Genomic DNA, 17722 nt, shown 5'->3' with positions numbered 1-17722 from the left:
TAAGAACCAAAGCTGCCTCCATTTACAGAAAACCTTGAAGTTTGCTGAAATACAAAATCCGTGTTTTGTTTTTCGTGGATCTCTGATTTCAGCTCCTCTATAGAATGTTAGCTTTTAAAATAAAACTTCAACTGTTGGACTTAAGAAATCTCTTGCAGAGATTTCCAGATATTTATGATGATGATTAGAATGCATGTAACAACATCTGTAGGCCATACTATTGGTATTTGAGCTGGTAAGGAAGTAGAGGTTTGACTACGTGATCTGATTCGCTAATGTTGCCAAGTTCAATACTGTGGACCTCTGCAGGCAATAGTGGAAACTTAAGGACTCCCCAGTTACAAGCTAACACTTTCTTCTATGTAGCAATATAAATTCTTAAATACAAACCTATACAGGTGATTGTTAATTATAAGGTTAACATCAAAGCAGAAACTAATGGGACTAATCAGACAGGTGCTATGGGATTGTTGCCTTATTTTTGACTATTTAAATCCGTATTACAAGGAGAACTATCTTTTAGGTGCAGGCTCCTCTGCTCTGAAACGGCCATTTGAGGATGGATTAGGGGATGATAAAGATCCAAATAAAAAGATGAAGCGCAACTTGAGGAAAAGTAAGTGCAGCTTTTATTTGTTCTGGCTTCAAGGAGCCACTGTTGGTTATAGTAGGAGCTGACAGAAAAACTTCTTGGTGGGTGGGTGGGTGTGTGTATTCTCAATCCCGTGAGCTCGGAACTTCAGACTCCTCTGCTTAAAGGTGGGTTTCAGTTTCTTTGCACATATTTGACTGGCTGACTGACTCACGTCACTGATCATGTTATTCCAGCAGGTGATATTAAAATTAGGTTGTCCAAAGAGTTCAGGTATTTTATTTGTAATGTCTGGTAGTGGTCTCTCAAACAGCCTCAGACCAAGACCTCACAATATGTAGAACTCACATTTGCTCAGATCTCACATTTGGGACAGGAGATAGGTGCTGATTCCATTGACAGATCATCTGTATTGTATATGCAGACCAGGAGTTTTTTCTGGATTATTGTGAACAAGTAGCTCCTGGTACCTAGTTTCATATGGGATCCAGCTGCAGGTAGCACTCGCAGTACTGTATGACCTATGAGATTTCATATCAAGTTGTAGCAGCCAGGAAGAACCTGACTGATTGGTACAGAGCTCTGAGATCTAAAGGGATTGAGTAATGGTCATGAACCACTGGGGGAGTGGATGGCTGGCACTCATTCATGTTTATGTAGTGCACTTAAGTGCGCAGATGGATGGTGCTTTAGAAATGCAAAATGTTTCACTTCTCCGTTTCTTTTGTTAATCTTTTTTTCCCTTCCCACTCTCTCCTATAATAGTCCTAGACAGTAAAGCAATCGATCTCATGAATGCTCTGATGAGACTGAACCAAATCAGGCCAGGGCTTCAGTATAAGCTTCTTTCGCAGTCGGGTCCAGTCCATGCCCCAGTCTTCACAATGTCTGTAGATGTTGATGGTACGACCTATGAAGCATCAGGACCTTCTAAGAAAACGGCCAAGCTCCATGTGGCTGTGAAGGTAAGGCTGAGGTGGAGACGTGAATATGAATTAAGTTGATAATTCCAGCCCCGGACCCTGGAAAACCCAGAACAGATATGATCAGAACTATCAATGGGAAAACCCTCTAAAGAGAGGCATTGTGGATCAAACCTGCTATCCTGGCCCTTTTCAAAGTGCCTGGCACTTCCAGATCGCATGGTGAACAGGTAGGAGGGGAAAAGTGAACTGAGCTGTGCAAGCCACCAGAGGTCGATGAGTGAGTGTGGGTGAGTTCTGTGTTTTGATTTTTGGTTCCCCTTGCTAGTTACTAGTGCGATGGCTCATCCTTCTGTTGTTCCCATTCCTCTCACTCTGCCTATCTGTCGCTCTCCTTGGGTTGTGAGCTCCTTGGAGTAGGGAACCATCCCATCTTGAGCGTTTGGAAATCACCTAGCACATCACGGGTGCTACAGTAAATAGAGGATGGTGAATCACAACTTGTTACCAAATGGTCCATCAGTATGAGTCAGCCTGAGCCATACCCCATTGCTCCCCTTTCCAGAGACTCTGTGGGAGAAAGATGGAGTTGGTAAAACAGTGAGACTTGAGTTGGTGTCTCATAAATAAAAATAGGCACCACAGTCATCCCCATGTAAATTTCTTAGCTAGATCAGGCGCTGCTGTACCAGACCTTTCCTGTGTGCATTGCTGAGAAGGGAGAGAAAGTTGTCTGCGAAGTGCGCAGAGCTGCAATTGCAAGAACAAACCCATCTGTCATTATCTGTGCTTCCTTTCATGTACTTTGAATGAACTTCCTTTTCAGAAGATTCATCTGGCAACTTTCCATTTTCCTTTGATTTAGGAGTTTGAAAGTCCCATTGTCCCTTTTGCTTTCACGCTCAAAGCGCCCAAAAGTATTTGTAGAATGTATCATTCTGTAGATGTGGCTTTGTGTGTGTCCTCCCATCCTGTCCTACTCACACCTACATTTTGCCCCAATAATTGTCTTTTTTTGATACCATTAAGAATTCTGCCTTGAAAAGCAGGATCTTATTTCTGCCGTCCTCCTGCAGGGCTCCTCTGTGGCTCCTAGTTCCTGGCCAGAGCTTCGCACAGCCCCATTTTCCCCAAATTTACCCACCCACCCTCCCTCTTGGCTATGCTTTGGAACCACCCTCTTTCCAGCTGAGGACCAGCTGGCAGGCTGGCCCTGCAGAGCCCAGCACTGCTGCTCCCTGGCAGCCCACGCGCTGCTTGCTCACACACCAAGAGATTGTAGGGTTAAATTGAGATGTTTCCATTTTTAGGTTTCACTGTTCACTGTTTAGATACTTAAAGCTCTAAATCTGCAGCTGCATTTGACTGGCAAGTGCACTCCCAAACCGGGGGAAAGGAATAGAGTTGTCCGTGACTGTGGTACCTGCCCCCTACCAGCCTTCGGGGCGGGGAAAAGGGGGCTGGAGCTGTGTGCCCCTTGATTGGAGGAGAATGCTTATGCTATTCCCACTTCCATGTTCACTCTTTGGTACCTGTGGGCATGTCTGCAAGCTTTGCTTTTGAGACTGAACTTTCAGGGTGGGCCTCAGGTTAGCCTCTGAGTCAGTTCACACCTACATTTTGTGCCCACTGAACACATCTGCATAGGCAGATCAGGGAGTCAGTCACAGAACTGCCTGACCTGCCACATCATTGTGCATTGGGGGGGAGAGTGCCTCATCTCTTCTGGAGACCCCATGGGGAAAGTGTTTGGCAGTGACAAAATCAGGTTCTGCGCATCTCTCTCCTACAAAGTGGCTGGTGGTGAGCAGCATGGTGACAGCCCAGGAGGTTTGAAATACTTCACATTCATGTCTAGATGAAATAGCCAATTACTCCCTTACATCTCCATCTCCTTTACTGCTTCACTGCCATGCACACCTCAGATCAGGCTCCCCTACAGCACTGAGAGGGACGTGCATCATTGGTTATGTTTATCAGCTGATGTTCTTGGAGCAGCTGCAGATGGGAGATCTTCTCAATCCTAGATTCCAGCAGTGCTGGGTTCTAGCCAAGTTTTTTATCTTTAAGCTGCATGTTACCATTTGCTTAGGGTTACCGTATTTCAGGTTCCCTAAAAGTGGAGAGAAGTACAGTTGGGGCTGCTGAAGGGCGTACCTGGGTGGGGGGTACTCACTGGAGGTGGGGGGCAGTGTCATTCCCTGTCACAGTAGCAGGGCGCAGCCATCAGTCAGCGCCTAGGGCACAAGCCCAAGATGCAGCGACAGTTATCTCTCAGCACCTTCCTGCAGGATCCCTTCCCCAAGGCCAAGAGCGGGGCTTGGGTGGGTGGGATCCAGCAGCTGTGACTTGCAGGGAAATGGATCAGTCGGGAGTCTTTCTGAGCTGCAGCTTGTCTGCTCTGCAGAAACCCAGGACATTGCCTGTTTGGAACCCCCCCCCCCCCCGAACAGAGAAGGAAGAGGTTCAAAAAAGAGGTCCTGTCTGGGAAAACCCAATCATACGGTAACCCCTGCATTTGTTGCCACCTGGGAACCTGAACGGTTGACATCTGGGCTTGATGCTACATGTGTAGCATCCCACATTGCAGATGACATAGGAACCCCCAAGGCACCTGGAGATGCCTTGTCCTTTCTCTGCAGACTTGTATATGCTGAGCTCAAAGGAACTTAAGATGCAAAACAGAATGTCTTGGTCACACTGTCAGGTAGTGTTACATTGTGGGTGTGGTGTGACCCGAATTGTGAATCATTAGATACTTTGCATATAATTATGTATTTTATAGGTTGAATTTTAATCCCATATTATATGTGGGAGCCTCAGTTTGGAAAATGGTAATTATGAACTGCTGGTGCATTTGACACTGGAAACTCTCAATTATATTTTGCAGCTTAGGAAGGCTAGGGCCCTTTTTCCCATTAGTACTTGATTTTTCACTGTATTTAACTTGGTGAAAAATGAACTTCAAAGTGAGTTACCTCCTGAAGTGTGTGTGGCCTTTTTACTGCTGTATGATCAGCCTTGCATTCGCTTCCAAACCCCAAACTGGTTTTACATCTCATTTAATGTTGTTTGGTGTAGGTATTACAAGCAATGGGCTACCCAACTGGCTTTGATGCAGACATTGACTGCATGAGCTCTGATGAAAAATCAGATACCGAAGGCAAAAACGAGACTGTCTCTTCAAACTCAAGCAATAATACTGGAAATTCTACAATTGACACCTCCTCTACCTTAGAGGTGGGTATTCACTGGAAAACACACAGAGACAGAGCTTTCCATGAGAACAATGGCCTTGTGTAGTTAAGGCACTGGATTGGGAATCAAGAGATCTGGTTTCAGTTCCCATCTCTGCCACAGACTGCCAGTGAGACCCTGGGCAAATCCCTTCCATCTCTCTGTGCCTCTGTTCCTGAGCTGTAAAGTGAGGATCATTCTTTCTCTCTCTCTCTCTCTCTGTCTCATCATATTTAGACTGTAAGCTCTTCAGGGTAAGACAGTCTTCCTGTGCACCTAGCATGCTGAGACCTCAATCTTGGCACACTTGTAAGACAAATAAGTAACAAGTGTAATGTTTTTCTATTTTAGAACATAAATCATTGTTTAGAGCTGTCTTTATATTAAAAGTACCTATCGATTGATAGAAGTACAGAAAAGTAGCACAGTGAATAGGGATGTATTTAAATAATGTGAAAGGCATTATCATGCCTTTAAATGTGTATTTATGAATGGACTAAAAAAATGCTACAGTCTAAAGTTACGCTAGCTTAATTTTGGGAATTGGAGCTTAATTAAGGAACTCTAAAGAGCAAATTCTGCTTCTGTTTTCCCAATGAATTTGTGGGAAATGTAGTATTCTGTGAAGGATCAAATGCCTTAACTTGACCAGTCTATGCTGAATGTTTCCAGGAGTCCAGTTGCAAGGGGTCTGCAGTATGTTGTTAATTTAAATATTTTCTTAAACTATTTCCAATATTTACATAGTTGTCATGAGCTAACAAACCAAGCAATTCGGAGTTCTCTCTGAGGGTGTGTCTGTACTGCAATTAAACATCCACGGGCGCGGAGGCTCTGAGTCCGGGGTCAGTTGAGCATAGATATTTGGGCTCAGGCTGGAGCCCAGGCACTGAGACCCGATGAGCCTGGGCCCAAGTGTCTACACTGCAATTTTATAGTCCCACAAACTGAGACCACTGTCACTGGCCAGCCGCAGCCATGCGACGGATCTAGACATAGTCTCTATCCTCTTCACCCTCCCCATCTCCATTTGTACCACCATTCTTCTTCATCATCCCCAGGAATTCTAGACAAGTGTTTGTGTTAAGCATGGAAGCGAGAGCTTTAATTTGAATTTTCATTGCTGTGGCTCATATCTTTGTGATGCACTCAGGAGACTGTGCAGATAAATAGATCTAGATTCTTGCCTTATTTTTAGATATAATGCTCCTTTCAGATGTAAGTGCTTTTTTGTTAAAAATATAAATTTAAGTAATCTGCCTGCTCTATAGATACTTTTCAGTACATTGAAATGTGGGTTTCTTCGTAACTTAACCCATTTAGATAATGTGACTTCAAACTTAGAGCCAGACAATGTATAATCACTAAGGCTGAGATTTTTGTCACAGACCGATGTGTGTAATAAACAATAAATCGCAAAAGCCCGAGCCCTATGGTGTGGGGCTGGAGCCAGATCTCCCAGCCAGGGCTCCTATTGGGAGGCCCCACCCTCCTGCCGGTGCTGCAGTCATGGAGGACATATAAAATCACAGAATCCCAGACTTCTGTGACCAACTTTTATAACCTTAATAATCATTGTGACCCGAAGTGTCTAGTGTAGCCCTCACTGGAAATGCCAAGGTCAGGGCAGGTTCTGAAAAGGAGAGCGGATACTCCCAAATCTGTTGGGTAACACTGAAGTTATACTCTCCAACCAGTCGCAAACTGTGCTTCTGATCCCCACCCTGGTTACCAAGAAGGCCCGTGCCCCCTTCCCCCCCCCCCCCCCCAAAAAAAAAAAAAAAAGCGCACAACCCTCTTATTACATTTCATTCAAGTTTCAGACTCCCAATCGGCACCTAGGTGCAGTAAGGTGAAAAGTTATTTTAAAAATTCTGCTCACTCTACAAAATATTCTCCTGACCCCAAGGGGCCAGCCACATTGCCAGGTCAGTATTAGGTTAGATCTTACCCAGAATCCCATGCTGCCGGCCAGTCCTTTAGCATCTAAAACTAAAGGTTTATTATAAAGAAATAAGAAAGGACAAGAAGAGTTGTTAAATGGTAAAGCAATTACATAAATACAAAGACTTCAGAGTCCATATATCAGCTTCTTAGGAGTGTTGGTGAGTTTGCTGGCTTGAAAGTCCCTCTGGAACACATCCACAGCTTAGATGGGTCATTCGGTCTTTTGTTCAGAGCTTCAGTTTGTAGAAAAGTTATACCAGATGTAAGAAGCAGGAATGAAGACAAAATGGAGAAGATGCAGCTGCCTTATATAGTCTTTTGCCATGCAGCCTGTATTTCTTTTGTTTCAAACACAAGCCGCCTAGCACATGGCCTGGAGTTCCTTAGGCTTCTGTCTATAGGCATGCCTCGCTGATCATAAGATGTAGCCCCTGACCCTTTCAATGAGTTCAGTGTATAGCTGATGCCCCTGGATGAGCCATCAAGCATGCTGGGCAGTGCTGATGCCAATCTGTCTAGGGGTGTCACCCAGATGCACAGCACAAGTTTGGAAATACAGATATACCCTGCATATCTATAACTTACAATACAAAACATATAAACAAGATTACCGTATCTAGTGAATTATAACTTTTCCAATGATACCTTACGTGGTATACCTGGTAAGATTCACTGCACTTTTATAATATTGGTATCAACAATATTATAAAGTAGCTCCCATATTCCATACAGCATCACAATCATATTAGCCTTTTAATCCCAGTCTTAAAAAGAACTAGAATTATTTAGATAATTTTTAACTAAAGGCAAATCGTAACTGTTTTTCATGTAAACAGTTAGAAATGTTTACAAGGGTCAAGGTTTTCAGAAGTGACTCAGGATTTTGGGTGCCTAAATTGAGATGCCTTAAAGGGACTTTATTTTCAGAGAGCAGGTGCTCTCGAGTTGGGTACCTGACACTTTTGAAAATCTTGGCCTAGCTCTCCTAATTTTCTGTGTTCTTCTTTGGTGCCTCCAGCACAGCAGACTATAATGAAGTCTTGCTATACTGGTGTACTGGCTCTTTGTCTCTGCATTTCTAACCCAGGAGAACAGCTATATCTACTGTGATGTCTGACCTACCCTCTGTGGCTTCCCCACTCAGAGATTGGAGTGCCATGGGGATGGTTAGATGAGGCAGTAGAGATGTGCAGGGCTGGGAAAGCCAATCTCCTTCTGTTTAGTAGCAGAAAGCTGCTTTCAAGAAACTTGACGGTCTATCCTTCAGCCAGCTGCATGATGCTCCATGCTGTGCTGTGAAGGTGATCACTACTCGTCATGGAGACACTGACTGCCTGGCTAGCTGCCTCCTGTGCCGGAAATGAGCGGGTGGCAATATATATTTTTTTTAAATGGTTCATCCCTCAGCTTTCCTTGGGGGCAGGGGCTTCCTATCTGCTGTTCTGGTGCAGCAGGTTGTACTGAAGCTTTGACAATGCTGTGTCTCTGTTGCCAGTCCATCCCTAGAGAGCCTGCTAAGGCGGATGTATCAGGAAGAACTGGCTGTTGCAGAAACACACAAGGAAGATGATTAATACTGGCGTTTTCCAGGTGGGCAGCCAGACTGTCCAGGTTGGGCAGCTGTTATAGGCAGACATGCTGTAGATGTGTGTCTGCCATTCAGAGCTGTTTCGATTATAATGTATCTTGTCTCTGTAGGTGAGAACTCAGGGCCCTATCCTCACAGCAAGTGGCAAAAACCCAGTGATGGAGCTAAATGAAAAAAGAAGAGGTCTTAAGTATGAGCTCATCTCTGAGACAGGTGGGAGCCATGATAAGCGCTTTGTAATGGAGGTGAGTGCAGCAGTGCTCGGAAATCTGCAGGTGGTTTTGCTAACAATGCTTCAGTCTTCTTGGTAGCTTTCTGTTGCCATTTAATGTTATTCCAGAGCCTTACCATTCATTCTCTTCCACAAGAGAGACGGTAACCTTTTCAGGTTCCTGTATCTCTCAGTGCCAAGGAGATTGTGGGGATGGCAGGGGAATGTCCTCCTTGCCCTGGATAATTCAGCAAGGAGGAAGATTTGGTTATGGAAGTCCCTATACACATCACATCCGTGACATGACGTAGGGAGAGGGCAGCTGAGTAACCAAAACCACTATCCAATGTGTGTCGTGGACAGGTCCTGGCAACCATGTATGAGTGCCCTGATTTGATCCTCTTGCTCCCCGTCTAGCAGGAGTTAGGAATGATGCAGCAGAGGGAGCCGATTCAGTCTCTGGCTCATTTTACTCTGCAGCAGCAGGTTCTTGGGCTGACACAGAATCAGCACTGATGGGCTCTAAAGAGAGTAGAAGGCAGCTTTCTTTAGCCAGAGGGCAGCCATAATGCAGGTTCTTGAAGATGATGGGGATGCAAAGCTGATTGATTAGGGATATAGGTGCCCCTAAAATGTTGTGGGGTTTGGGGATCATTTAAAAGTATAGTTTTGGGTGAGATATAAAGCTAAGGTCCTGCCTACTAAAGACTTCATGGCAATCTTCCCAGTTAATTCCTACCAAATTGCATCCCAAGTATGTGTATTTGACCTCTGTAAATACCCCCTTCAGTTTCAAGTTGATGTGGGATTCCTAACTTCTGTCCTGTTACTCAACTTAAGAATCATGGAATATCAGGGTTGGAAGGGATTTCTGGAGGTCATCTAGTCCCACCCACTGCTCAAAACAGGACCAATCCCCAGACAGATTTTTTGCCCCAGACCCTAGATGGCCCCCCCAAGGATTGAACTCTCAACCCTGGGTTTAGCAGGCCAATGCTCAAACCACTGAGCTATCCCTCCCCACCATTTCTGTAGGGTTCAAGTGATCACTACCTATCACATGGAGCTACTGGGTTTAATTACTTCTTGATTGTGGAGTGCTTTGAACTCACTGGAGGAAATACAAGTTAGTTTCACCCATAACTGGACTTAGTTGTTGAAGTTTTTTATAAATGGCTCATGATTCCAGCTGAGATCTGTTTGTAAATATGAGTTGTCGTTCCCACCAGGAAAAGTACTGGCTCTAAATTAACCTCTTCGCTTCAGGTAGAAGTAGATGGGCAGAAGTTCAGAGGCGCAGGTCCAAATAAGAAGGTGGCAAAAGCGAGCGCTGCTTTAGCAGCACTTGAGAAACTGTTTTCTGGGCCTAATGCAACCAACAATAAGAAAAAAAAGATTCTCCCTCAGGTAAGAATCCCCAGGTGCCTTTTGTAGTAAGCACCATTCTCTGTCAGCACTGCCCTGGGGTAGCATTGGATGATGGCGGCTACAGAGGGACCACATGACTTAAGTCTGTTTTTCAGCAGGTCTGTCCTTTGTTTTTATTACTCTGTTGTTGTTAGTAATTTGTTAATCGCACCGAGAGGCATGAGCTGATGTGAAGGCCTCAGTGTGTTAGGGCTGTACAAAGACACAGAACAGTCTATGCCCCAAAGTGCTTATTGTCTTACAGAGAGAGGGGAAGTGAGTTTGCCCAAGATCACACAGCCGGTCAGTGCCGGAGTCAGTTATAGAACCCAGGTCTCCTGAGTTCAACTCCAGTGCAATACCCACTAGACTGCACTGCCTCTCTGATAGTAACAGAGGTAGACTTAAAGAATACCTTTTTTATAGTCTGGTGATAGACACAACATCAAGCTTCGAGAGAAAGTTGAATTTTGAGCTTAAACTGTTTGAGGGGTATCCCTTTTCAAATGCAACTTTTCATTGGATGAGGAGGATTTGTTTAATTAAAAACGTCACTTCAGACTTCTTTTTAAATTAGATTCTAATAATCCAAATCATTAAATGGTTCCTGAGAGCCACACTGATCTCTCCATTCTATACAATTAACATTGAACACAACTGAAGCTGATTATCTGTGTAGTTCTTCCAGAAAGCCACATGCAGAAAAAGTCCTGACAGTTACAGCTTTGATCTGCGTTGTGCAGATGAACAAGAATTAGGATTTCTTTTCCTATGAATTTTGTTCCATCCTGCTACAGCATAAAATATATTCAGAGAAATTACAAGCCAGTTGTATTTGTTACGTTCTGTACCTAACAATTATGTTTATAGCAATTCTCCCCGGCGCCCTGAGACCTCCAGTTCCTGCATCATGGAAGTTCTTCAGCTTCCATTATTATTTTAAAATCCAATTCCTGAAGAATGTTGTTCCACACAAAGATGTCAGTTAAGATCCGAGAATGATCTGAGATTCAGGCACTCTGATTTTTAGTCATATTCTGCTCTCATTTCTTTGCAATAAGCTATGTCAATAATACTCTTCTAAAGCTCTCTGAGCTGCTGCATGAGGTTGCCAGTTAGCTTGCAGCTGCTGACTATGCTTGGGAAACGATGTGGTTTGATGCACACATGCAGACCTCTCCCTTTATTTAAAAAGAAGGAAAAATCAGAGTTTCTAAAGGTTTGGCCAGCGCAGTCTATGGTTAGACCAACAGAGCTGTCTACACAACAGTAGCTATTGTGCGCTTTGAGAAGAAAAAATTAAGAAATGGCATTTACTGAGCAGGATAAGCAGACGGAGCCAGAAGGTAATTAAGGACTAAGATTATAACAAAATGGAAAGAGAGAAGGCAAGGGATTTATTCAGACATGTAAGAGGAAAATAGATCTTACGTTGGGCCAGAAAATAAAAATGAACTAGAAAGGATTTATTCTTAAATCTAGAGACACTCAGCATTTAAAACGGATAGGATCCTAATAGCCAGGCATGAAAATGGCCCATTACTTCAAGTACATAAAAGGTTGTTACAAGGTGGATGGAGAAAAATTATTCTCCTTAACCTGTGAGGATATGACAAGAAGCACTGGGCTTCAATTGCAGCAAGGGCAGTTTAGGTTGGACATTAGGAAAAATGTTCTGTTAGGGTAGTAACGCACTTAGTTCCAGTGTTTAGGGAGGTTGTGGAATCTCCATCACTGGAGATGTGTGAGAGCAGGTTAGACAAACACCTTGCAGGGATGAGGGCAGGGTACTGGAGCAGATGACCTCTCAAGGTCACTTCCAGGTCCTGTGATTCTATGGAAATCTGTCTCCATGTGAGGACATAGGAAAAGATCTATCGGATTGAATGGATACAGCACATACTAGCCCAAAGGAAGGGTAAATGTGTTTCAGGTTTAATTCCTGCCTAACAAGCGGCCAAGATTCCTAAAAAGTAGGAGTCAAAAGCAGTGGCCAAACTTTGAAATGTGCCAGTCATCTGACAGCTGCCAACACAACCTACGGGAGCTGAGTGGCCAATACGTCTGAAAATCTGGCAACCCAGTTTAATTATGCCTAAGGGCTCGTCTACACGCTGTTAGTGGCAAGCTGAGGTGGGAATCTGCCCTGGCCACAGACTAACTCTCTCACATGGTTAGTCTAGTCCTTGTTGAGATGGGAGCAGATCAGCCTGTATTAGCTGTTCAATGTGCGTCAGCAGGGTCCACGCAGACACTTAATGCATGGCTAGCTGGCATGGGGTAGATTCACAGCCCAGCTTGCCGTGAATTAAACATGGTGTAGACAAGCCCTAAGTGTGACTTTAGGAGCACAGAGATAGGTTTGTATTTTTGAAAATTCCTGTTCAGGCTTTTTTGCTTCATTTGTGGTAGAATCCTGGTCTTCAAGTCTGGGATTTCACCCTTGATATGTTACAATAAAAATGCCAGTGCTTTTGTTCCCTGCCCCAGCTCTTAGCTCAGCACTTCATGGGGCAGGGCAAAGCTGGGCTGCACAGCAAACAGCCAGCAAGCCGAGGTGGGGAGAAATAGGGTCAGTATCCTCTTCCTCTCGCCCGGGCACTTCACTCTCTCAAAAAGTGTCAAGGATTTCTGATGATGTAACAAATCCATCTTTGCAGCAGGGACTCCACGTCCCTGCAGCTCCCCACAGGCAAGCAAGATGGAGATCAGTAGCAGAGTGTAGTAGCACATTGGTGCCCTATCAGTGATCAGAGTCACATCGCACACGTGACAGAAAGATAGCTCATAGCTCACTGTGGTGTTTGAATGAAACAAAGATGCCCATTGGCACAGCTGCCAATGCTCCATTCGTTCTGTCCAGGGAAGGGGATTCTACAAATTGAGAACTTGAGCGCTCACATATAGGTCTGTGCCACAGTCCCCAATTCTGCACAGCTGTGTTTCAGAATGGAATGAGTGAGTGTGTATTGCCTTTAACAAGCCTAGCGGGTTGAATATAGCATTAGATGGAAATCATAGATCATTAAGCTGGTTTAACATGGATTGCCTCGTGTATCATGTTCTGAATCCTGCCATTTTTTTTATTCTGCACAGACTAAAGGAATTGTAAATACAGCTGTGTCTGCAGCAGTCCAGGCTGCTCGAGGCAGAGGACGAGGCGCTTTAGCACGAGGGGCATTTGTTGGGGCAGCTGCTGCTACCGGATACATAGCACCAGGTATGTCATGGAGCTAATAGCTAAGGGTCTGTCCATCCCAACTGTCCATGGATGAACTATGGCTGCTGACGTTCACCTTTCGATGGGTCAGACTAATCCATGCTGGTGACCTGTTTAGTTTTATAGCATTTGAGAAGAGCCATGGGGAAAATGCATGAGGGTTTAAATAAAGAGAAAAGTCAGGGACTCTGTAGAGCTGGAAACTTATCTTGCTTGTGGTTTATTGTGCATGGAAGATGAACAAATAGCTGTCCAGCTCCTGCTCTTTCCCTGGGGCTTTGTAATTCTGGTATCTGCCTTTCTTATAACTCTCTCACCATGGCATGATTCCCACAACTCTGTGCCCAGTTGTGAAGTCTCCTGGAAGATGCCCGTTAGTATTATGCTTGGCTTTACCAAGAGTTTCTCATCCTAGATAAGGATTGTCCTTAATAAGGGCAGAAGGATATTGTTTGTGCATGCAAAATTAAAATACTATCCTGTGCGCGTTGCTTCCTGCGAGAAGCGCTTTGCCACCTAATGAGTCTCCTGTAGGAGCAGTGTGATTCACAGTAAGAGAGACCCATCTGCAGTCCTCTTGGGGACAGGCTGTTGGGATGGAACTTGCTGCTGTGCTGGAATGCGTTCCAGAGTTGTGAACTGTGGGGATTATGCTGGCAGATTTGGAAGTCATTGTGCTCTCGGGAGCACCCCACACAGTCTGGGGCTCTGAGCAGAGGTGCCTATTAACAGCTGTCATGTTGGGAGAAATGAAGGAAAGAAATTCACATTCATATTCTGGCTGACGTTGCTCTGTAATGTTGGTCGCGTTGCTTTGAGCAGCAAAACTGCAAGTCCAAATTAAAAGACTTTTTAGTTCCCATTTATACTTGGGGCCCCTTCATGCAGAATTCATATTCCTGATCAGGCTGTTTTAGTGTTGCTTCCCATTGGCAGGTTAGCAGCCACAATAAACAAAACTATAGCTACGGAGACAGTGAAGTGCATAGCAACTTCTGGATTTCCTCTATATTTTGCTTCATCTAAAATAGTGTATCTCACCTGGTGGGTCACAACACCTGGGGAGTGGGTGGTCGTGAGGGGTTGAAAATTGTACTATCTAAAGCAAATAAAATCTTGCTCCTCCATTCCCTGCATACTATTATCCTTCAAGGTCAGGTATTCTCTGTGAACTCCAGCTACACAAACAAAATACATAGGCTTATCATTATTGTCTGTTCATTTTATATGGTGTGGAATCAGGAAAATGTGAGTTTGAATAAGGGGTTTTCAATCTGAAGATGTTGAACCACACTCGTGTAGAAGATCATGTGAAGGAGTTGGAGGTGGGAGGAGAATCTCTGTATATTTTATTTTATTCTTTGGTCTCTCTGCCTCCAAAGTTCCATGGCCAACGCGCACTTAGCTTCCGAAGAGTAAAACCCTGATCATTAGTGCTCAAGGTTTTTTAGGATATAGCATAAACTCTAATTACACCCTTCATCAGTTCCCAAATGTTAATAGCACAGCCCTGTAGTTGGATATATTTACCTCCTGGAGCAGTCAGCAATGTGGTACCCTCATTGTTCCTGTATATTGATGTAATCATAAATATTAAAAACCAGTAATTCATTTTTAATGGACTTGAACATTGTTTCTGAAACTGCTTTTCTGCCTGAGGAGTCATTTCTTAGACATTGTAACCTGCTAGAGGCACAGTCCTTGCCAGCATGGAATTCTTCCAGAAATAGGTTTCATTTCCCAGCCATCACACTTGTTAAGCATTTATTTCTCTTGGCCTATGTACCTTTTTCCTCTTCAGCCTCCCACACCCCAACCTAACCCCCCTCAAAAAAAGCTTTCCCAGGCATGAAAGGTACTAAGTCTTCATGAAACAGCAAGCAGGAATAACCAAGGACAATGCTGTCACCATTCCGTTTTATTCAGCAACTGAATGTGTCCTCTAAGTTTGCATGCCTCCTATCCCCATGATGCTTTGGTTTACTTTTTTTAAGCTGCCATCAGTGCCTACTTACTATCCCGCCATTCAGATGCCCTCTGTGGAATATGTCTGGACTCTGCGGAAACCAAACAGCAGTGTTCTTAATCACCAAAAATATCTGCTGCTGATTTGGATCTTTACCACAGGCCTCCAGGTCTCCCTTTTCCTAAGTGAGAGATTGAGGACAATGACTATTCTGTGCATTAAGTCCTATCTGTATTTTATGAAGAGAGTCCGTAAACTGGGCCTTGCCAACTCTTGCAGGGTGACAGTATTGGCTGGAAAGTTTCAACCAAGAGAGAATATTAAGGAAAATAGAAAGAAAGGTGGAGCTTCACTCTTCTGTGCTGAAGCTTCCAAAAAAGGCGTAAGATGGCTTGTTTATTTGTGCAGCCAGAATCTGGAACGATTACAGCCAAATGCTGCTTAAGTATTTTAACTTAAATGGGAGTGGATCTTCTGTTTTGTGTATGGCCCGTGTTAGTAAGTTTGCGACCTTTCATACGATTCTTCATATGCTGGGGGGAATAAAGCCAATCGCTTGTTCTGTTTGTATTGTAGGCTATGGGGCACCTTATGGGTACAGCCCAGCTGCGCCAGCCTACGGTATGTATGACCTATTAATTAACTGAACTAGAAATGGTATTGAAACTATCATGGCAGTCCAAAAATAGAGATTGCCCTAGAGTTTGCAAGTGATCCAAAAAAATCAGAGCTCACTTTAAATATGACGAGGACATTTAAATTGATGCCATAACCTTGTGGTTCTTGTTTTGGTTGGAGTAGCTTTTTGCCTATGCTTTGCCTGATTGTGGAAGGACTGCTTGTTCCCTTTCATAGTGAAATTGAATATTTTTAAGTAGTTCTCTTACTTTTTACAGCCAGCGTTGTGCTCCATTCAAAGAATACCTAAGGGCCAAATCTAACGTCCTTGAATATTACTCTAATGCCCCTTGGCTAAACATTGGTAAAATGATGGTCCGTAAGTTAGACTTGTGGGCATTTCCTTTTACTGCAGTCAGCTGTTTGAAATGCCCACTGCCACCAACATCTCATAACCACTCCAGACACATTTGATGTAGTTGCAGGATAAATACTGCTCTTTGGGTCAAGCTAACTGAGTTTTTTGTAGGTTACTGAGAGATCAGGCTGCTAAGGCACCATAACTTGCCACTGCCTCTTCCTGCTAATAAGCCCAGTGAAATCTAGGACGGCAGTGCAATATATTTCATATGGACTAAAATAAACTTAGGGCCTCTCTCATAGCTCTAGAGTACTTTCTCCTGCTTCCCCCTCCCCCCCCGCCCCATCTGCTTTTTTAAATACTAGACTAATAAAGCCTGTTGATCTCTAACTGGCCTTTTGGTTACTTTGAATGAGGTTTATGTGGCAATGGGGGCAAAACAGTTTGGAGTCAGTGATATGTTCCGACACACCAGAGTAAAACAAGGCGCTGTCTCTCAGAACCAGTTCTGATCTTCTGTGTATACAGAACCTGTCTTCTATAACTGGGTAAGATTCTGTAGCTCTCAAATGGCAAAACCACATGAGTAAGCTCCAGCAGCCTTTTTTTAATTTTTCAAAGGGGAAACCTAATCCTCACTATACCAGCCATTCCTGTGCTGGGTTATTTTCCTAATGCTTGCTTCTGTATCAAATCTGAATAAAATTGGTGGCTAACAGTAACTCCACCTGATAACGCTACAAGTTATCTGACCAGGGAAATATTACGGAACTGGGTCACTTGATTTCTACACCTTGCGAAAGAACCTTTTCCATTCTAAATGATGCACACTATAACTACAGCCATAGCCTCTTGTGCTGTACCCTGATGATGAAAATGCTGTGGCTCTAGTATTGGTGGTGGCCAGGAGCACCTGCCATGCAGGACTAGCTGCTACCATTCTATGCTTTCTTCTGTGGAGCAGGGCAAGGGAGTTGGCCAGTGAGGTGCCTTTACTCAGATAAGGAATTTCCTCTGATTTAAAGCAGCTTTTCTTATCTTAGTAGAAAGATGTGAATTGGCCATCTGTTTTCACATTGCAGCAGGTGATACTGGCATTTCCCATAAAGCATATGCTCTATTCTTGATTCTTTCATGCACTATTACTGATAACAAAGGGACCCTCTACCCACTCACCCAGCAGGAAATCACATATTTAGTTTGGGACCTGTTTCATTAGTGGCTTATTTTAAACAATCCCTTTTGTACCCTTCATCCTTGTGTGAAACATTAAGAAGTGGGTATTGAATATGACCCTGAGATAGTCTAAGATGGCTGATACTTGACTATCCGTATCTGTTATTGGCAGATAGGTTATATATAAGAATATGGGGTGAAGTCCTGGCCCCAATGAAGTAAGTGGTAAAACTCTCATTGACTTCAATGGGGCTGGGAGTTTTACCTACAATCCTTCTTTCTCTTGGTTTGTTTTTTCCTTCCCCTCCATCTTCTCATGACATCTGTGTTGGAGCCTGAATTGTAATTGCTTAGATATTTACGTGTGGCATATCGCTGACTTCAAAGTCTTGTGAAATCTGCTGCCCCCATTTTTCGCATAAAGAGTTTTTCTGTTTTAATGTCTTAATTGTGATGCAAAGTACTGAAATAATGCT

The 17722-nt window shown here is 43.8% G+C and overlaps 1 protein-coding gene across 3 annotated transcripts in view; it reads left to right on the top strand.

Annotated features, from left to right (window-relative positions):
* The window catches only part of STRBP (spermatid perinuclear RNA binding protein), a 103199-nt gene that overhangs the window by 71114 nt on the left and 14363 nt on the right, over nt 1–17722 (top strand). For all 3 annotated transcript variants that reach the window (XM_030535170.1, XM_030535172.1, XM_030535171.1), the window contains exons 11-17: nt 524–616; nt 1358–1557; nt 4597–4755; nt 8398–8532; nt 9765–9905; nt 13002–13125; nt 15668–15712. In XM_030535170.1, the coding sequence (XP_030391030.1) occupies nt 524–616; nt 1358–1557; nt 4597–4755; nt 8398–8532; nt 9765–9905; nt 13002–13125; nt 15668–15712 (897 nt within the window). The remainder of the gene's footprint in view (nt 1–523; nt 617–1357; nt 1558–4596; nt 4756–8397; nt 8533–9764; nt 9906–13001; nt 13126–15667; nt 15713–17722) is intronic.

This window comes from Gopherus evgoodei, chromosome 16 (genome assembly GCF_007399415.2).
Source record: "Gopherus evgoodei ecotype Sinaloan lineage chromosome 16, rGopEvg1_v1.p, whole genome shotgun sequence".
Taxonomy (NCBI): Eukaryota; Metazoa; Chordata; order Testudines; family Testudinidae; genus Gopherus; species Gopherus evgoodei.
Note: the sequence above shows the minus strand (reverse complement) of the source record. Positions and strands in the feature narration are given on the sequence as shown.